This window comes from Bubalus bubalis, chromosome 3 (assembly GCF_019923935.1).
Source record: "Bubalus bubalis isolate 160015118507 breed Murrah chromosome 3, NDDB_SH_1, whole genome shotgun sequence".
NCBI classification, from domain to species: Eukaryota; Metazoa; Chordata; class Mammalia; order Artiodactyla; family Bovidae; genus Bubalus; species Bubalus bubalis.
Genome location: NC_059159.1, coordinates 102,717,832 through 102,739,531, shown reverse-complemented (window position 1 = coordinate 102,739,531; position 21,700 = coordinate 102,717,832). Strand labels below are relative to the sequence as shown.

At 43.2% G+C, this 21,700-nt stretch overlaps 1 protein-coding gene across 5 annotated transcripts in view; it reads right to left on the bottom strand.

Moving 5' to 3' along the window:
* Positions 1-21,700, bottom strand: part of GLIS3 (GLIS family zinc finger 3) — a 683,233-nt gene that overhangs the window by 492,297 nt on the left and 169,236 nt on the right. The window contains exon 1 of one of the 5 annotated variants that reach the window (XM_006068189.4): positions 2,144-2,808. The exons of 2 other annotated variants lie outside the window; for them this stretch is intronic. In XM_006068189.4, coding sequence (XP_006068251.1) covers positions 2,144-2,433 — 290 coding nt within the window. In that variant the 5' untranslated portion in view covers positions 2,434-2,808. Of the gene's footprint in view, positions 1-2,143; positions 2,809-21,700 lie in introns of those variants that run through there. 2 more of the 5 variants (XM_006068185.4, XM_006068191.4) reach the window with 2 other exon arrangements.

The window sequence follows — 21,700 nt, the reverse complement described above, 5'->3', positions numbered from 1 at the left end:
CCCAAGGCAGAAATCATGACTCATCAAAGCTTTCAGAACGGGCAGAATGAGACGGCATTTGTCTTGAGTTCACCTTCAGGCCAAGAAATGCTCTCTGAACTGGGAAACTTGAGTGCTTGCCCTGAGACTGTGACAACTGGCTCTGAAGCCTGGGGCAAAACTCCTGAAAGTCTCTGGGCCTCAGTTTCCTCATCTGTAGGTGATCACCAAGATCCCCATCTAGCCTTATGGTCTTTACTTGAATTCCCTCTTTCCACAGCCTAAAGGGAACTGGTCCACTGGGGGGAGCTGCAGAACATTCCACTCCTCAAACTCCAGAGCCCCAGGCCCAAACTCAAGAGAGATGCTAAGTCCTGGAAATAGGTGGGGAGAGAGTGCAAGTCCCTCTTCTACGTAAGAGGGGTCCGCAAGTCTCTAATTTCCGGAAGTACCCTCCACTTCTGCCCTGGGTTTAGATGCTGCTGGGATGACGGCCCAGATGATTCCCCCGGGAAAGCGTAGTAAGGGGGTGAGGAATACCAAGCGGGTGGTGAGGGGTGAAGAAGAGCGTGAGGCAGGGCAGGAGACGGCAGCCTTTATCAGTTTATGACCCATGCCGCCCCCCACCCCCATCTTGGCCCGCGGGGATTCAAGGCCCGCGCCCCTGGGCTCTCTGGCAAGGAGCGAGGGGCGGGTCTGGGGCTGAGGCGACTGAGCCCTGCTTGGGATGCGCTGCTGCGACCCCGTTACTCCTTGGCCGCCTCTGCCCCTAACCCTCGGCCTTGTCCGCAAGCGAGCGCAGCAAAACAAAACAAACTCGTTCAGGCTTCCTGTTGTGCAACCCAGTCCCGAGTAAGTCGGGGCCGAATGCGCGCCGCCGATGGTCCGAGACTGCAAAGCCGAAGAGGCAGAAACCAGCGCGCTGCCCGGCCCAAGCCGAAATTCGGAGGGAGCCGCAGCCCTGCTCGCCGCTCCCGGGAGTGCACGTCCCCGCGCCGTACGCCCTGCGTGGCCCAGAGCCCGCACCGAGCTAGCGTCCTAATAATCCTTGTTCTTTCACTTCTTGCCTCTTAGACACCCCCAAGAAGTCGAGGGTGCGACCCGGGAAACCAGAGACGACCTTTCAGAAAGTTTCTCCCTACAGGTACCTAATTGAATCATCCATAGGATGACAAATCCGTCAGGGCCAAGTTTTCCAGACACTTGGGTGACTTCCTCATCACCGAAGTGACTTGTCGGCTCCAGTGAGTAAGTTGGAAGTGTCGCTCCAGGCAAGGTGTGTGTTTAGGAGAAAGCCGGCTGCTCACTCACGCTTTCCAGAAAGCGGCCTCGGGCGACTTCAAAATACACACAGGGTCATTTATAGGGACTGGAGTCTTGCGCAGGACAAAGTCCCTGAGACTGAGACATTTTCCAAACAGTGCTGACATTTTGTCGAGCCCTATAAAAATGTAAACGCGAGGTGACGAACCTGGTCGGGAGTGTGAGAGTCTGAATCTGCGCAGTTTGCGGTGTGGGTTATAGTTCTAGTTACAAGACCTGGCAGCTGCGAGTCGCTGGACCCGTCCCCACGAGGAGTTAATGTATCCCCTTACCGGAGGACCTCTGGGCAATAGGGAGGGACAGCGAATTGGGTGAGACACAGCATGGAAAACAGCCTTCGTTAGAGCTCCACAAGCACGTGGAACTGGAAAGAGGGAGAGAGACCTCATGTCAACCCATCAATTCCCACTTCTCCAAAGTTTCCCTTCAGGAGGGACTCATGGGTGGCGTGCGCGACCATGCCCTTGCGTACTGTAACTTGCCCTGATTTTGTAGCCTTCTGGACCCTCTAGTTTAGAAGAAAAGCCCAAAACAAAAAGTCTTCCTAAACAGAAAAACTTTAAAACCTTGTTGATTTCCTTTCCCTCTTCTACTTTCAATGCTTTTAGGCAACTGACAAGAACACAGCTTGATTCCTAATTGAGAATCGCTATCTCAGTAAACAGATCATTTAGAGAATATGGGTGTTGGGGTGCCCGTATTCTTAAACCACGCCAGCAGTTCAGAGTGTAAATATTTCTAATCCCTAGTTTGTATCTCTGAGCGTTGTAACTCCCCCACTCTGAAGCGCCCGGCTTCTCTCGACTCGCCTACTAGCAAAGTTCCTATGGCATCCACTTACCAGGTAACCCGGGATTTCCACAACAAAGCCTGGCGTGCGGGTCCCTTCCCCCGGCCAGCCTGAGCGAGTGACAGCGGGCAGCCAAAGCTGGCGAGGAGAAACTTGGGGCTCCAGCCCTTCAGCGCGCTCCCCTGGCTCTGCCTCCTTCGGAAATCAAAACTCCCATCCAAGCCGGGGGACAGAGCGCCGAAACCCGGCCCAAGTGCAGTGTGTGCGCGCGCGTGTGCTAGGGCAGTAGCGTTAGGGGGAGGAGGAGGCAGGCAGAAGTGGGGTGGCTGTACCCTCGGCATCAGCTCATTCTGCCGCTTCCCCCTCCCTCTACCCCCCCGCGCGCGCACACACACGCACACAAAGCAAATAATATCTTTAAAAAGTTGAGTTTCGGCTTTGTGCCTCACGCGTCTTGCTCATCCTTGCCTTGGGCCTGGGGTGCGTCTGGGGGCCGGTTCGGGATGCTGGCTAATTGCTTTCGGCGGGTTCCGTCGGGGGAACGCTGGTGCGAGCCTAGACGGCCGCGGGCAGCGAACCTGGCTGCGGGGAGGGGCAGTGGTGGCGGCCCCAGCTCTGGTGCCCGTGCGCGCAGCGCTCTGGGCTGCCCTGGCGGCGCAGTGTGGACGCGGCTGCAGGAGAGGGGAAGGGGGAAGAGAGAGGGAGAGGGGGAGGGAGGGAGGAGGCGGCGGCCTGGGAGGAGAGTGGATGTGTGTGCGGCCGCGAAGGCCGGCCTGTAGCCAGCTGCTTCCTGAGTGTGAGCGCGGGAGGGGGAAGGAGGGGCGGGCTCGCTGGTCACCAGGCTGGCCAATTCGAAGGCTGAGTCTGTGTCTCCCTCTCGACACGACCAAGCACACAGTCCTTTCCGTGCCCCTGGGAGTCAAAGAACTCCAGAACTGGCTAACAGCCGGGAGACACTTCACCTTCTTCTTGGGCCTTATTTGTTGAACTGGCTCGTTCTTTTTTTAACGTGTAAAAGTGTCAGCATTTCGACAAGAGTTGATGTCAAAGCATAAACAAGTTAAAAAAAAAATTCAATAGTAAAATGGAGAGAAAAACTAAAAAGTGAAAAAATGGCTAAAGAGCCTTTCTAATATACGATTGGATGCATATAACTTTGAAAATGGATGGATGAAGATGCCTTTGGCAACTTTTTAAAGTAAAGAATAGGCAGACAAGAGAGGAAGGTGATGAAAGTGTTACAAGGATGTAAAATTGTAAATACAGACTGCTAGGAATAGAGGCACATTCCCTGTGTATGTTGCATCTACAGAGTGGACCATTCTTCTTAAGAATTCAACATCCTCAGCTTCATACCCTACCTATGAAGTGACCCCAGCACTTCTGCGTGATTTGGTCAGAATCCTCAAGAGGCTGTCCCCAGAAAGCCAACTATTAATGGTCCCCTACATGTACTGCCACAGATGCGCAGATTTCCATCTTGGGAGTCAATGTATGTAAAGCACAGGATATTCTCCAGTTAGACCCGTCTACAGTGAGACTATTATTCACCCTCGTGAATAAAATGAATGTATCTAAAGACATCTTAGATTGTCACCACTCCTTATATTCTATTCCAGGGATCTCACTGAAATATAAATTACCATTCAGGTGGTAGATGCTATGATCAAGATAAAAGCCCTCAAGTATACAAATGATTTACCAAAGATTGCTGATAATTTTCATTTATCTTACTTCAGAAATAATATTACTAGAGTTGGTCTGTATCCAAGATATGAAGTCACCAAAAAGTCCAGTTTTCACAATATTTCCTATGTCTCACTACGATCTGCTTTTCAAGATTCTCTTCAGGGAAGGCTTTTTTTTTTTCTCCCCCCTTTCACAAAGTCACAGACTCATCAGAATATTAATCACCAGAATATCTGTCAGCAGAAGTGGAGGGAGTAAAATAAAGCAATAAGTTCTTAGGATATATCATTTTGTCAGTTTTCCAGTTTCTCCCTCTGTTCTTCCTCTCCTTTTAAATACAAGTATCCAAGCCCAAGATGGCAATAGATGGGTTCAACCACACACAAGAAAAGAAAATACTCATAAAATGAAGCATGCAGCAACATCACAAAAACAAAGAAACCAAGTAATGGAAGTTGCCATGACTATTCCATTGTGGCTAGTTATTGCAACATGCCTGACATTCACATACAAACTCTTCCTCATTAACTCCAGCCTTCAGGAGCAGAGCAAGATGGGAACACTGACCTTTCAATGCATCATGGGAAATACTCTTCATCCAGATTTGTGTACTGTACTTACTGCTCCCCAGGAACAAGACAAGCCTCAGTGGAGGCTGCAAAAAAAAAAAAAAACTTTTCCAACGTACCTCAAATATCATATAAAATACAATGGTTTTATGCATGAAATTATATCCTAGGGGCTTGAAGAAGCTTCCAAAACTTCCAAATTGATGGGAATAGCTTTGCTGGGAGAGAAAAATATAATGCTACACCCTATTTTAATCGATGGCTCATGAGAATAAAACACTGGGAAAGTTATGAGTCATCAACCTGGAGATTCCCGAAATTCTCTTCACTTATAAGAACCTGAGGGTACGAATGTCATTTTTTATTTAGGTGGGATTTTCAAAAGCTTCTACAATTCCTAAGACATTTACCACTAAATAGGTACAATGCTTTGGTTGATTTTCTTTTTTATTGCCAGTAAGGTAGATCTACAATGTCCTTACATTCCATCAGTTCAGATCATTTCAGTCCCTCGGTCCTGTCTGACTCTTTGAGACCCCATGGACTGCAGCATGCCAGGCTTCCCTGTCCATTACCAACTCCCGGAGCTTGCTCAAACTCATGTCCATTGAGTCGGTGATGCCATCCAACCATTTCATGCTCTGTCATCCCCTTCTCCTCCTGCCTTCAATCTTTCCCAGCATCAGGGTATTTTCCAGTGAGTCAGTTCTTCCCATCAGGTGGCCAAAGGATTGGAGTTTCAGCTTCAGCATCAGTCCTTGCAATGAAGATTCAGAACTGATTTCCTTTAGGATCGACTGGTTTGATCTCCTTGCAGTCCAAGAGACTCTCGAGAGTATTCTCCAACACCACAGTTCAAAAGCATCAATTCAAAAGGCCCTCAGCTTTCTTTAGAATCCAACTCTCACATCCCTATATGACTACTGGAAAAACCATAGCTTTGATTAGACAGACCTTTGTTAGCAAAGTAATGTCTCTGCTTTATAATATGCTAGGTTGGTCATAGCTTTCCTTACAAGGAGCAAGCCTCTTTTAATTTCATGGCTACAGTCACCATCTGCAGTGATTTTGGAGCCCAAGAAAATAAAGTCTCTCACTGTTTCCTTTGTTTTGCCATCTATTTGCCATGAAGTGATGGGACCAGATGCCATGATCTTAGTTTTTTGAATGTTGAGTTTTTAGCCAGCTTTTTCACTCTCCTCTTTTACTTTCAAGAGCCTCTTTAGTTCCTCTTTGCTTTCTGCCATAAGGGTGGTGTCATCTGCACATCTGAGGTTACTGATATTTCTTCCTGCAATCTTGCTTCCAGCTTGGGCTTCTTCCAGCCTGGCATTTCACATGATGTACTCTTTATATAAGTTAAATGAGCAAAGTGACAATATACAGCACTGATGAACTCCTTTCCCAATTTGGAACCAGTCTGTTGTTCCATGCCTGGTTCTAACTGTTGCTTTTTGACCTGCATACAGATTTCTCAAGAGGCAGGTAAGGTAGTCTGGTATTCCCATCTCTTGAAGAATTTTCCATGGTTTGTTGTGATCCACACAGTCAAAGGCTTTGACATAGTGGATAAAGCAGAGGTAGATGTTTTTCTGGAACTCTCTTGCTTTTTCAATGATTCAATGGATGTTGGCGATTTGATCTCTGGTCCCTCAGCCTTTTCTAAATCCAGCTTGAACATCTGGAAGTTCATGACTTCACATACTGTTGAAGCCTGGCTTGGAGAGTTTTGAGCATTACTTTACTAGCGTGTGAGATGAGTGCAAATGTGCGGTAGTTTGGACATTACTTGGCATTGCCTTTCTTTGGGATTGGAATGAAAACTGATCTTTTCCAGTCCTTGGTCACTGCTGAGTTTTCCAAATTTGCTGGCATATTGAGTGTAGCACTTTCAAAGCATCATCTTTTAGGATTTGAAATAGCTCAGCTGGAATTCCATCACTTCCACTAGCTTTGTTCATAGTGATGCTTTCTAAGCCCCACTTGACTTCGCATTCCAGGATCTCTGTCTCTAGGTGAGAGATCACATCATCGTGGTTTTCTGGGTCATGAAGATCTTTTTTGTACAGTTCTTCTGTGTATTGTTGCCACCTCTTCTTAATATCTTCTGCTTCTATTAGGTCCATCCCATTTCTGTCCTTTATTGTGCCCATCTTTGCATGAAATGTTCCCTTGGTATCTAATTTTCCTGAAGAGATCTCTAGTCTTTCCCATTTTATTGTTTTCCTCTATTTCTTTGCATTGTTCACTTAGGAAGGCTTTCTTATCTCTCCTTGCTGTTCTTTGGACCTCTGTTTTCACATGAGTATATCTTTCCTTTTCTCTTTGCCTTTAGTCTCCCTTCTTTTCTCAGCTATTTTTAAGGCCTCCTCAGACAACCATTTTGCCTTTTTGCATTTCTTTTTCTTGGAGATGGTCTTGATCACTGCCTCTTGTACAATGTCATGAACCTCTATCCATAGTTCTTCAGGCACTCTATCAGATCTAATCTTTTGAATCTATTTGTCACTTCTACTGTCTAATCATAAGGAATTTGATTTAGGTCATACCTGAATGGTCTAGTGGTTTTCCCTACTTTCTTCAATTTAAGTCTGAATTTGCCAATAAGGAGTTTATGATCTGAGCCTTAGTCAGCTCCTGGTCTTGTTTTTGCTGACTGTATAGAGCTTCTCCATCTTTGGCTGCAAAGAATATAATAAATCTGATTTTGATATTGACCATCTGGTGATGTCCATGTGTAGAGTCATCTCTTTTGTTGTTGGAAGAGGGTGTTTTCTATGACCAGTGTGCTCTCTTTTGAAAACTGTTAGCCTTTGCCCTGCTTCATTTTGTACTCCAAGGCCAAATTTGCCTGTTACTCTAGGTATCTCTTGACCTCCTACTTTTGCATTCCAGTTCCCAATGATGAAAAGGACATCTTTTTTGGGTGTTAGGTATAGAAGGTTTCGAGTGTCTTCATAGAACTGTTGAACTTCAGCTTCTTCAGCATTACTGGTTGGGGCATAGACTTGGATTACTGGGATGTTGAATGGTTTGCCTAGGAATCGAACAGAGATCATTCTGTTGTTTTTGAGATTGCACCCAAGTACTGCATTTCGGACTCTTTTTTGACTATGAGAGCTACTCCATTTCTTCTAAGGGATATATTCCCTGGGATATAGTAAAAATACAGTGTTCCAAATACAACCATGGAGTGACTCAGAATGAGATAAGTGCCTCTTCTGGACTGAACTGATCAGCAGGAACTGGGGAGGGAAGAATAATGAGATGGTGGAAAAGGAAATAGTTGCAATTCAAAAATGACACTCTTCTTTCCCCATGAGCTCTCCATTGTGCTTAGAAATCATACCATGGTAGCCTTTCAGCCAGATAAGTGTGAACAACATCCCAGCTGTATCTGTCCTCTCTGGAGTCCTCAGTTGCCTGCATCTCCCCAGCTGACTCGGAGCAGCTGACTTGGCAGACAGGGACCTGCTGCCAGCTCAAGTCCAGTTCTCTTTCATTTGAGAAATACTTAATGAGCACCTACTCTGTCCCAGGACTGGGGCAAAGGAATTACACATGTAGACATTGTACATGGAGGATGTTACATAAAGCATTTTGCCCAGGGCCTGAGAAATAGCAAACAAACAGAGGCTCTTTACAGATATTATCTCATCAAAGTAGTCATATGAGATGGCCACTGGCAGTCTCCTATTTAGGAGTAAGAAAGCTGGAAGCTTGTTGTTGTTGTTGAGCTTTTTATTTCATGGCAGTTAAGCTATTCTGAATTTGCTGCATGTTTAATGCATCATGCTGCTGTGCTTAGTCGCTCAGTTGTGTCCGACTCTTTGAGACCACATGGACTGTAGCCCGCCAGGCTCCTCTGGCCATGGGGATTCTCCAGGCAAGAATACTCAGTGGGTTGCCATGCCCTCCTCCATGGGATCTTTCCAACCCAGGGATCGAACCCAGGTCTCCGGCACTGCAGGCGGATTCTTCACCATCTGAGCCACCAGGGAAGCAGTTAATGAGAGTAGGACACAGATCTGGGTTGCCAGTCTAGAAGCCCCAAGACCTTTCAACACTGCTACCTTACACAATAACTATGCATGCTCTGTGAATGTGTATAAAATACACTGCAGGTGTATAAGTAAAAGGCATCTTGTAATCAGTGTCACACAAGCACAACTGAGTGTGAAGGAGGAAAGAATAATTTCCTACTACAGAACACTGAATAAGTAGCTTGGCTGTTTCAGCTGGACTTCAAAGAATGGGTAGAGAATTGATAAACAAGAACATTTCAAGAGAAGGAATCAGCATCAGAAAGGACATAAAAAAGCAGAGTCCAGTGTATCTGCTCACACAAAGCTAGAATACAAAATAGGAGCATTCACAGTCTCAGTGATGTGGCAGTGGAACAGAGTAGACTCCGGAGGGAACATCCTGACTGCAGAGCTTCAGGAGAGCTACTATTTGCGTCAGTCTGAGTGATCTGACAGCAAAGCATTTATAAACTTGCAAAGAACTATGATCAGATTCCTACTCCTGTAAAGAGTCTATAGAGAGTTTTAACTCCAAAATGCAGATAAGTTAAGCTAACAACACCAGTGATAGTATGCATAACTATTAAAACACACACACACACACACACACACACACACACACACGAGCTGGTAAGAGTCCAGTTATATAGAAATACAGTGGAAAAAGTCATTGTTTGCCAACTTAAAGAGGGGAACTAAATGTGTAAGATGAAAAATTTCCACTTTCTAAGTGAGTAGTACAAATAATGGAATGTTATCAGTGCTTGATATCCTAATAAAACTTTAATTGATCTTTCTACTAATTTTGCCACAAGTATAGTTAGCCCAGACTCTCCTGCTTATACATCAGTGATATAATTTTTAAAAATTATTATTTATATTCATTAAGTTCATAGCATCATGCCTTTTCTCCTTTCTAAGGCCAAAACTATAAGTCAGAGTCTAAAATGTATCATTCCACACACAGCTGACCAAAATGTACAATATTTTACTCTATACAATGTCTCTCCATCTTCTTTTACTGGTGAAATTTTTCTTCTATTTTTGAACAAGCCCAATTGAGATGCATCTAATACTCTACAAAGGCTTACAGGATATTTCTTGACATATTACTAAGGTATATCTAGTTTACCTAAATAAAAATAAATTCATAGATATACACAATATTTCACAGGCAGCCAGTTTCCTGTGGCAGTTTCCAGTTTCACTTAATATTCAAACTGGCCACTTATATATAGTATTATAAAATTAATTACCTCATCATGATGCTATCTTATCCATAACTGCCTTCTGTAAGTACCTTATAAATAGACAGAATTTACATTACTTTATAAGCCCTTCATGGTCTAACAATAGTGCTGGGCATTAGTCAGTAATTAATGCTAATTGAAAGTATGAATTAACGAGGAGGTAAAAGAATGGCTTCCCTACTTTCAGAGATGGTGAAGAGCACTAACCATTGCCTTTGTGTATATGCACAATCATTTCAATACTCCAAAAGCATCCAAACACCTGTCATTCTCTTTCTGTGCCCCCAGGCTCTTCACTGAGAATTGAAGATTAAAATATTATTTCCTGTTTCTTGGGGAAAATAATTCAGTCTCTGTGCAATGCTTAGAATCAGCAGGGTGAGCCTCCCCCTCCAATGACAAGATGATCCTTCCCTATCTGACACCCCACTACCTCCTTAATGTGATTCCAAATCATGTCATTTGCATCACACACTGAAGTCTTCTTCCAAAAATTATTTGTACTAAATTATGGGGAGTAAAAAAGAGGGAAAGATGTAATGAGGGTGCAGAGAGGAAAATGCGAGGCAATGAAAAGGGCAGGACAGCATTAGGATACCATCAGGATAACGAAGAACAATGAATGAGCTTTGGGTAGAATTAAGCTCTGAAAAGAAAGTGATTCTGTAGATTTTCAGACTTCTCCTTTACCCACTTCAAGTTCCAAATACCCTTGCAGAGTAGCTTGAACACATTTGGAAATTTTCTAAAAATTCTAAACCCGTATGATGCTGAAGCACTCAGGAGGTTTTCACATGTATAAATACTTCTATCCCCTTTTAATCCTGTAGAGAAGGGAGAAGTGTAATTTTATTATCCATTGGACAAATAACCAATTTCTCCCCAAAGTAGACCTACCTTAGGCAAGGATGTTGACCTACTTCAGGCTGGAAACACTGTTTCAAGGTCATTATCAGCATTACCTCACTTAATTCTCACAACATCCCAATGAGCTAAGATCTAGCACAACTGCCATTTTATAAATGAGGAAACAAGCAGAGAGGCATGACGTCTTCCTAGTGTCACCCAGCTCCTAGAGGAATGGCCAGACTTCAAAGAGAAAGATTCTCTCACATTAACCATTACTCTGTTACCCTTTCAGAGCTGAGAGTCCTGCTTCCAACATACATTTATTTGTTCATTCACTGGGGAAGGATGATGTGTTAGAAGGAGGATGGACTTTGGAATCAGAAAATCTAGAAATTCTAATTTCACTACTTACTGGGAGAACTTGAGCTAGTTCCTGAGCAACTGGGGACCTCAGTTCAACTACATGAGTTATTGTAAAGACCGAATGGGAACTGCAACACTGACCAGCACACATGTGCAACCAGGGGCTTCCTCTATTGATAAGGGACAGAGTTTCAGACCTTCAGGGGAAATGAACCCCAGTCCCAGCTCCAGGAATGGGCTGGATGACTCTGAGAGAAATCTCCCTCCCCTGGTTAAAGTGAATTGCTCATAAATTCATACACAAGCCAATCAATGCATGACATGACATTCATCTGACAAAAGGATAGGTTCATTGATGAGCATGTGACTCAGTTTAGGCTCTTGAGATATTCTCATGGGAGGAAGTTTCTTTGGTATGGTAGCTTCTAGGGAGCCACTTGGAAAGGTGACTTTTCCTCTTCTATGTGTTGAGAAGAGACAGAGGTGAAGCTGTCTTCCTCTCAGCCTACAGAAAGAGCTGATACTCTGTGGATGGCAGAGTGGAAAAGGCTGCAGAAAACAGGGGCCAGACCTGATCTCCATCTGACCACTGGACTATTTCATTTGTAGGAGCCAGTAGATCCCTTTTATTTGTTAAACAAATAGCTGACACCAAGTCATAGAAGTATCTACAGTCTTCTATAAGGCACCATGGAGAGTACAAAGATAAGCAAGACAAACTTAAAGGTGCTTACTATTTAGTAATTGCTTCCCTGATAGCAGAGTTGGTAAAGAATCCACCTGCAATGCATGAGACCCCAGTTCCATTCCTGGGTCCAGAAGGTTCACTGGAGAAGGGATAGGCTACCCATTCCAGTATTCTTGGGCTTCCCTTTTGGCTCAGCTGGTAAAGAATCCACCTGCAGTGTGGGAGACCTGGGATCGATCCCTGGGTTGGGAAGATCCCCTGGAGAAGGGAAAGGCTACCCACTCCAGTATTCTGGCCTGGAGAATTTCATGGACTGTATAGTCCATGGAGTTGCAAAGAGTTGGATATGACTGAGTGACTTTCACTTTCACCTAATAATTAAATCGTTTTGTGACATAATTTTTTTTAAAGTTATAACTTATGCTGTTTTCAAGATCCTATGCTATTTTTTCAGTATAATATTAAGCAAGAAACATCCCACTTCCCTAATAATTGCACAAGGCCCCCTTTCAACAACTGGTCAACTTCTAGGGACCAGATAGAGTAAGCATATCAATTTCGTTGTCAGACAACTGATAGGAAAAACCAGGCCATTTTTACATGTTCTCAGTTACTGATTAACAAATGTAGTCTCACAACTCAGCACCTAATAGGAAAGATATGTATTCCCAAATTCCTATAGAAACTTGACTTTATCTCATTCCCAAATAAAACATAGCCAAGATTTTCCTGGAATTACATTTAGAAATAAAAACATTTGTATCCAGGCATCTCTGAGTCCCACTCATTTTTGTCACTGTTGTTATTAATATTAATCCTACCTTAGGAAGTTTCAGTTTAGCCCGGAACACACCTTTTAGCCTGGAACCCCCTTGCTTTTCTGTCTTCTACATTCATAACCAAATGTCATTTAAAACTCAGCTATAGATACCATTTGGGTTTGTTGGCAAAAGCAGCAGGGGCAGAGAGTCCTTAAATTCTAGATTGAATTAAGGGCTCCATAGTTAGTTTGAACTTGATAATAACAATGTTATTTCAGCAGGCTACATAGGTCAGAAATGTTCTTCCTATCACTGCTTTCCTTTTTCCCATCAAAAAATGGACATTAGGGAGAAAGTGAGGGAATTTTCTGGCAGTCTGGTGGTTAGGACTCTGAACTTTCACTGCTGAGGGCCCAGGTTCAATCCCTGGTTGTGGAACTAAGATCCCACAAGCCTCACAGTGAGGTTAAAAAAGAGAGAGAGAGAAAGTAAGAGTGGCAAGTTATAAGCCATTAGCATAAGACATAGTTTAATTCTGGCAATAGCACGTGCATGTGTGCTAAGTCACTTCAGTTGTGTCCGACTCTTTGCAACCCTTTGGACCGTAGCCTCTCAGACTCCTCTGTCCATGGGATTCTCCAGGCAAGAATACTGGAGTGAGTCACCTTGCCCTCCTCCAGGGCATCTTCCCAGCTCAAGGATGGAACCTGTATCTCTTGTGTCTTCTGCATTGGCAGGCGGGTTCTTTACCACTAGCGCCAGCTGGGAAGCCCACGGAAATAATAGCACCTCACATTTATTATGTGCCAGGGGCAGAGCCCAATATGCTACTGGAGGAGAATGGAGAAATAGCTCCAGAAAGAATGAAGAGGCTGAGCCAAAGTGAAAACAACGCCCAGTTGTGGATGTGACTGGTGATGAAAGTAAAGTCCAATGCTGTAAAGAACAATGTTGCATAGGAACCTAGAATGTTAGATCCATGAATCAAGGCAAATTGGAAGTGGTCAAACAGGAGATGGCATGAATGAACATCGACATTTTAGGAATCAGCAAAATAAAATGGACCAGATTAAATGGGCAAATTTAATTGAGATGACCATTATATCTACTACTGTGGGCAAGAATCCCTTAATGGAGTACCCGTCGTAGTCAACAAAAGGGTCCAAAATGCATTACTTGGGTGCAATCTCAAACAACAGAATGATCCTGGTTCGCTTCCAAGGCAAACCATTCAATATCACAGTAATCCAAGTCTATGCCCTAACCACTAATGCCAAAGAAGCTGAAGTTGAACGGTTCTATGAGGACCTACAAGACCTGGATGAAGCACAAGCCGGAATCAAGATTGCAGGAAGAAATATCTATAATCTCAGATACGGAGATGACACCACCCTTATGACAGAAAGGAAAGAGGAACTAAAGAGCCTCTTGATGAAAGTGAAAGAGGAGAGTGTAAAAGTTGGCATAAAACTAGCTTCAGAAAACTAAAGATCATGGTATCTGATCCCATCACTTCATGGCAAGTAGATGGGGAAACAATGGAAAAAGTGACAGACTTTTATTTTCTTGGGCTCCAGAATCACTGCAGATGGTGACTGCATCCATGAAATTAAAAGAGGCTTGCTCCTTGGAAGAAAAGCTATGACAAACCTAGACAGCATATTATAAAGCAGAGACATTACTTTACCTATAAAGGTCGGTATAATCAAAGCTTTGGTTTTTCTGGTAGTCATATATGGTTGTGAGAGTTGGACCATAAACAAAGCTGAACACCAAAGAACTGATGCTTTGTTCTGTGGTGCTGAGAAGACTCTTGAGAGTCCCTTGGACTGCCAGGATATCAAATCAGTCAATCCTAAAGGAAATCAGTCCTGAATATTCATTAGAAGGACTGAAGCTGACGCTGAATGAAGCTCCAGTATTTTGGCCACCAGATGGGAAGAATTGACTCATTGGAAAAGACCCTGATGCTGGGAAAGACTGAAGGCAGGAGGAGAAGGGGACAACAGAGGATGAGATGGTTGGATAGCATCACTGACTCAATGGACGTGAGTCTTTGAGCAAGTTCCAGGAGTTGGTGATAGACAGGGAAGCCTGGCATGCTGCAGTCCATGGGGTCACAAAGAATCAGACATGACTGAGCAACTGAACTGAACTGAGGGGCAGAGCAAAGTACTTGAGATTCTTGATCTTACTGAATCTTTATAGGTATCAGTCTAATAAGTGGTAGAGATAGGACTAGAACCTACCCTCCATGGCATGTGCTGTTTGCTGTAATACTGTATTGCCCTCAAAGAGTACTGTTTATTGTAAGATTTTTTTGTTGAAATATGTGGTAAACATAATAATATGTAAACTTTAAGAACAATATATACTGTATAAGTGACAATGTAATGGCCTGTTTCATGATACTACAAAGTGATACTAAACTATAGTTCTTCAAAACCTACCTTGAACACTCTCCAAAGCCCCTATGCCTTTGTATCTGCTGTTATCTACATGAAATGAACTTTACTGTCCATTGCTCCTCCTATTCTGTAGGCTTTCTGTTATAGAAAGATTAATGTCCCTACTAAAATGTCTATATCCTAATCCCTGGAACTTGTGAATATATTAGGTTACATGGCAAATGGAATTAAGGTAGAAATGGAACTAAGGTTGTTAACAAAATAACCTTAAATATAGGGATATTATCCTGGATTTTCCAGATGGGTCTGATGTGATTATAAGAGTTCTTACAAGTAGAAAAGGCAGAAGAAAAGAGGTGGAGAAAGTACTGTAATGTAATGAAAGCATGACAAGAGAGGTTCTGTGTTGCTGGCTCTGAAGATGGAGGAAGGAACCATGAACCAGGGAATGTGGACAGCCTCTAGAAGCTGGAAAAGGCAATGAAACAGAGTCTTTCCTAGAACATCTAGAAAGAAATACAACCCTGCCAGTGAGACTCAGGTCAGACTTCCATCTTAGAAAACTGTAAGATATGAACATGGATTATTTTAGCTAACATATTGAGGGTAAGTTGTTACAATAGCAACAGAAAACTAAGACACCTTTCAAGCTCTCCTCTCTCCCCTCACCACAGAGCCAGGCATACCACGTGATCTTGGTCCCCAAAGAATACAGCACAGTTCTTACCAGTATTTAATCCTAATTATACTACTTGGAAGTTGGATCTGTACTCCCAGGCTTTCCTTTAATTCCCTTCAGGAGCACAATGAATGGGTCTTGCATTGACCCAAAAGCCCCAACCTCTGCTCTCTTTTTGCTGGGAGAAGGAACAGTGTTAAGTGAGATGACCAAAAGGTTGTGAGCTGAAAGGAAGAGACTGGGCAGCAGGAGGATGTAAGAAGGAAAGGAAGAGAGGGTTGAAAGGAGGCAGGAGAGAAGCAAAGGAAAGAAGGGGACAATGAAGTCAGAAAACAGGAGGAAAAAAAGGAAGGGTGGCTGGAAGAAGATCCAGAAGCATGGTGGTGGAAGAGAAGAGGAAAAGAAAAAAGAAAGGACCTTTCTCTCTGCCTCTCCATTTCCCATCTGACCACCCTCTCTCCTCTGAACTTCATGAGCTCCAACCCACTTTCCAGGATCCAGTTTTAGTGCCTTTTCCCTGCAGTGGTTTCCATGCTGTCTGCCCCTTTAGAATATTTCATATAACTGGCCAGGCCTTACCTCTAGAGATTCTGATTTAATACCTGGTCAAAGCATGGTGATTTTTTTTAAAACTTCCCAGATCACTGTAATGGGCAGCCAGGGTAAGAGCCATTGTCATAAAGCACTCTGACTGCTTCAGCTCACCTAGAATGGGTCCTGCTGTCCAACTCAGAGCCCATGTCTGTCTCGCACTTGGCACTCATCACCTAAAGCTGGAGATGCTGCATCAAGATGATTTAAGGACCCAGAACCTGGAGCCAAACAGCTGGAATTTGTGGTTCCAAACTTAATAGCTGAGTGACCCTATGGAAGTCATTTGACCACTCCCTGCCTAGCTCTCCATCTTCAGAATAGGAATGACTATAGCAATAATAATGGAACATTGTTTTGAAGACTACATGAGTTAAATATTTGTTTTAAAGACTAAATTAGTTATTATTAAGAAGCACTTAGAAAAGTGTCTGCCACACTGAATGTACAATATAAGCATTCATAAGATAAAATCAGATGATAAAATCATTTGCAAGTTGTTACTCTATGTTGTCATGCTGTTTAACATTTTGTGTATATGACTCTTACCCCCAATTAACAACTAGAGAATTTGCTCAGTCGTGTCCGATTCTTTGAGACCCCATGGACTGTAGCCTATCAGGCTCCTCCATCCATGGGATTTTCCAGGCAAGAGTACTTGAGTGGGATGCCATTTCCTTCTATAATTCCCACTACATCACAGCCATTGTACTCTGTATAATATACACTCAATAAAGTCCATTAAATGAACAAAACAAAATCAGAAAACAATTCAAAAAATAAAATCTGTTTATTAAAATAAAAAAAAAAAACCTGGCTATGAGCTGATTTTTTTTTTTAAGAATTGTCATTTAAATAATTCTCACTTACCCCTGGAACTCCTCCCTGACAAGCAAAGCCCACAGAAAAGGGGCACAGGATACATGCATTTGAAGGACAGTAGAAGTGAAAGCTCCATCCATAGTTCATCAAATTGCCGACATCCGATGGATCATCGAAAAAGCATGAGAGTTCCAGAAAAACATCTATTTCTGCTTTATTGACTATGCCAAAGCCTTTGACTGTGTGGATCACAATAAACTGTGGAAAACTGTGAAAGAGATGGGAATACCAGACCACCTCAGCTGCCTCTTGAGAAACCTGTATGCAGGTCAGGAAGCAACAGTTAGAACTGGACATGGAACAACAGTCTGGTTCCAAATAGGAAAAGGAGTACATCAAGGCTGTATATTGTCACCCTGCTTATTTAACTTATATGCAGAGTACATCATAAGAAACGCTGGGCTGGATAAAGCACAAGCTGGAATCAAGATTGCCAGGAGAAATATCAATAACCTCAGATATGCAGATGACACCACCCTTATGGCAGAAAGTGAAGAACTAAAGAGCCTCTTGATGAAAGTGAAAGAGGAGAGTGAAAAAGTTGGCTTAAAGTTCAACATTCAGAAAACTAAGATCATGGCATCCACTCCCATCACTTCATGACAGATAGATGGGGAAACAGTGGCAGACTTTATTTTTCTGGGCTCCAAAATCACTGCAGATGGTGACTGCAGCCATGAAATTAAAAGATGCTTACTCCTTGGAAGGAAAGTTATGACCAACCTAGATAGCATATTCAAAAGCAGAGACATTACTTTGCCAACAAAGGTCTGTCTAGTCAAGGCTATGGTTTTTCCAGTAGTCATGTATGGATGTGAGAGTTGGACTGTGAAGAAAGCTGAGCGCCAAAGAATTGATGCTTTTGAACTGTGGTGTTGGAGAAGACTCTTGAGAGTCCCTTGGACTGCAAGGAGATCCAACCAGTCCATCCTAAAGGAGATCAGTCCTGGGTGTTCATTGGAAGGACTGATGTTGAAGCTGAAACTCCAATACTTTGGCCACCTGATGAGAAGAGCTGACTCATTTGAAAAGACCCTGATGCTGGGAAAGATTGAGGGCAGGAGGAGAAGGGGACGGCAGAGGATGAGATGGTTGGATGGCATCGACTCGATGGACATGGGTTTGGGTGGACTCTGGGAGTTGGTGATGGACAGAGAGGCCTGGTGTGCTGCGGTTCATGGGGTCTCAAAGAGTCAGACACGACTGAGCGACTGAACTGAACTGAGAAGTGAAAGGAAGTGTATGCATGGCAGATGGGAAGAGTTCCAAAGTGAATATTGATTCTCTTACTGAGAAGGATCGAAAATAGCCTGAGAAAGAAGAGAGGTAGAGGTGATCGAGGAGGGACTATCTAGGTAAAGGGAATAAAAGGCCTTTTCTCTTTCATAGCTGTGCCTAAGGTTGGCTCAGTCTAGATTTCTATTTGGATGGCTGATTTGCATACACACTTATATACATTTTAACTCTGAAAGCAGACATTCCATATGTATTTTATTTACTCTCATTTTTTTTTTTTTTATCTTTACCAGTTGGCCTATTTTTTCTCTTTAACATCAGGAGACCCTCCCTGAAACAAGCCACTCACTTGGGGATGGTGGAATAACTGAAAAAGACATCTGAGACAAGATGTAAAATTGTGTATTAGGGTACAATAATATTTACAAGGCACAAATTTGGCGGCCAAAAGATTTCTCTCAAAGGTATGAAAAAATGTCTGTGCTCTATTTTCAAAGAAACCAAATAAGACATGGTCCCTGAATCACTGTCTGAATGCAAACAGCATTTGGCTTTGATCTGAGTTGTTGAAAACTATGACCAATTTATCCCATGGATGCCAAACCATCAGAGAATGTTTTTAAGTCTGGATTTCCATATCAAGATTCAGCTACACACTTTTTTTCTTCATTTCACATTACACAGGGCCAACCCAAAATAGTCCTTCCAACAATGGATGTAGTTGGGGTGATGATTTTAACTTCAAGCTACGAGCAAGAAGTAGAATAACCCTTTTCCTATAGACATACTCCTGTGGCTAGGCAAAAATAGGAAAATATAATTGTACAGTAAATGGGATTATTTATGTAGACCCCTCCTCTACTGTATTAATAATGACTTCAGGCTCAGCCAGTTTCTGATTGAATGATGACACAAAAAGTCTCAGAAACTCATTTTCCTAGTGTATATGCCCCAAGTTCACCCTGGTCATACCTGCTGTCAACCCTCCCCTTGCCCTACACTTGGTCACTGGTGATTTTCTGAGTTTTATTTGCAAACTTAAACCCCAAATATGCCCATACAGGGCTGAGAGAATGGATCCAACACCATAGAAAAGCACATCAGCTGTCTTCCAAGTATGTGGAGCATACCAAGAACCTCTTGTGATGAGTCAATAACCCAGGATTACCCGCCTCTGGTTTCCAGTGAAATTTTGGGGAGAGAACATTATGAGGATTTGATCAAAACACGGTTTCCAAAACACTTTCTACTCTGGCAGCATCCTTCTAAAGTAAGTAAATGGGGTGGTGATGCTGATGTTTTATACAACTGCTCTGCATTTAGGGTATCCAAATTACTTGAAGATAGGTCCTCATCTAAAATTAGTCTGGAGCCAGAGACATAGACTCATTGTGCATTCTGGAGGTATCTTTGGGTTTCTATACAGAGAGGGTTTAGAGGATTCTGAGGGCAGCAAGTCGTTTCTTTCTAAGGATAGAAACTTTACTAAAGTGCCAAATCTTAAAACTGGAAGTGTCTTTATAGGAGTTCTGAATTCCAAGAGGTTGGTGGGTAGAAGTGGCAACCTTTTGTCATCTTAGGCCTTTTATTTTAGGTATTAAAACCTTTTTTGGGAAGAGGTCCCTAAGCTTCATGAGGCTCCCAAAGGGATTTATAGCACAAAACGTTTCCTATTCCCATAACTCTCCACTCCAGCCTCCTTATCTTGGAGCTGTCTATGCCCACTGCCCCTTCCATCCCACCCCAGATTCACTCCAAATCTAACTACCAGATCTGCCTCATCTGCCACTCGAACCTCTACCATGATGACCCCTCTCTGCCCTCCCTAACACCAAACCTTGTGGCCCTGGCTGTCCTGCATCCAGCCTTGTCAGCCGCCTCTGCTCTTTTGAGTCTCCCCTGCTTTCTATGATACCATAAAGTCCTGTTTGTTTTTGTTTTTTCAAAATTTGACAGAGAAGCAGGGGAGGAAGTTAGACCACGTCATTTAGTTCTATGATGCTTTAATTTTTACAGTGAGGCTGTTTCAATTTAATAATCAGAAAAACAGGAAAGGTTTAGTTCTTTGTTCTGTTCTTCCTCATAATTTTTCCTTGCTACCTCTTGTATTCCTCTTCATCCTTCTGCCATCTGATGTACTATTTCCACAGTCTTCTTCACTTCTTTCTCATCTCTGTTCAGACTCTGCTCTCAGCCTAATGTGGCACAGTGAAAATTAAGGAAGGCTTGGAGCTAGGTGGGCCTGGGTTAGAATGCTGAGCTCTGAGTCCTCACACAATCATTTCATCTCTCTGCTCCTTCATTTACTCAACAGCAATAATTAATATTTCCTATGGGCTAACTCAGGCCAGTCACTTTACATATATTAACTTGTTTAATCCTCACAACAAGTCTATAAAGTGGGTAATATTATTCCCATTTTACACATGTATGCACTGAGGCACAGAAAGATGAAAGTTCTTGCCCAAGATATACAACTAACTAGTCAGTAGCTCCTCTACTTAGTCTAGTCTTCTGACTTCAGAGTCTGCCCTGCTAGCACTAAGCCATCTGCCTCCTTGGGGAAGGAAAATCCCTCCAAAATGAAAGCCATGAACCTGTCACAGAGCAATATTCTTCTGTTGACAAAAGATACTGTGAGTGGGAGGGAATGCCTGGCCCATACCTGTCATTATCACATTCCTCCAAAGACCATTGCTCTGAGCTTCAGTCATATAAATCCCATAGCTCTGGCCAAGCATATCTGAGTACAGAGTCCACAGGAATCTTAGCTTGAAGAAGCGAGCAATTGAACCGTCCTTCTCTGCAAGCCATTGTCACCCTCTCACTTGACCATTTGGCTCACTACCTCCTCCACCCTGTCCCACCCTCACCACCCTCTTTCCTGATATTTCTGGCATCTGGCCCCACTGTGAAATCCCTACCTCCTCCATCCAACTTGGGGTGCTCAGTTCTCTGGCCTCCTTATTGGTCTCCCTGCCACCAGCCTCTCCCCACATGAATTTGACTTAAGATAGAATGGTCCTGAATGTGACTCCTTAGCCTCTTTCCTTCTGGCAGTGTCCCTGTGCCCAATATCCTGTCTTCAATCAAAAAGTTCCCAAAGTCACCTTGAACTGTACCTCTGCCTGGGATGCCATTTTAAGACCAGCGTAAGAGGTTCAGCCATAAGATAAGTTCCAGAGCCAAGCCCAGCTTTTCCTGGTGCTGCCAATTGCATGTGGACACCTTCTTCTTTGCATTTTGTACTCCGTGTGCATGGCCTTTTCCATCTCTTCCTGATAAGTTTGGAACTTAACATTTACTTAAAAAAAAAAAAAGTGAATTTATAAATGGGAAAAACTAAAACCTAGAAAAGTTAACTGACATAATCAGTTAGCTGAGAAACAGTATTACATAATAGTTAGTGTAGTAAGCCAAGACTGCCTGACTTTAAGCCAACTTCCTACCATTTATTAGCTGGTATGACCTGGGGCAAGTAACAACCTCTGTATGACTCAGTTTTCTCATCAGTAAAATAAGAACAGTACTTATCCATAGGATGATCATGAGGATTAAGTGAATTAAGACGTACAAAGTGTTTGGAACAGTACTTGACACATTGTAAGTACTCAAATG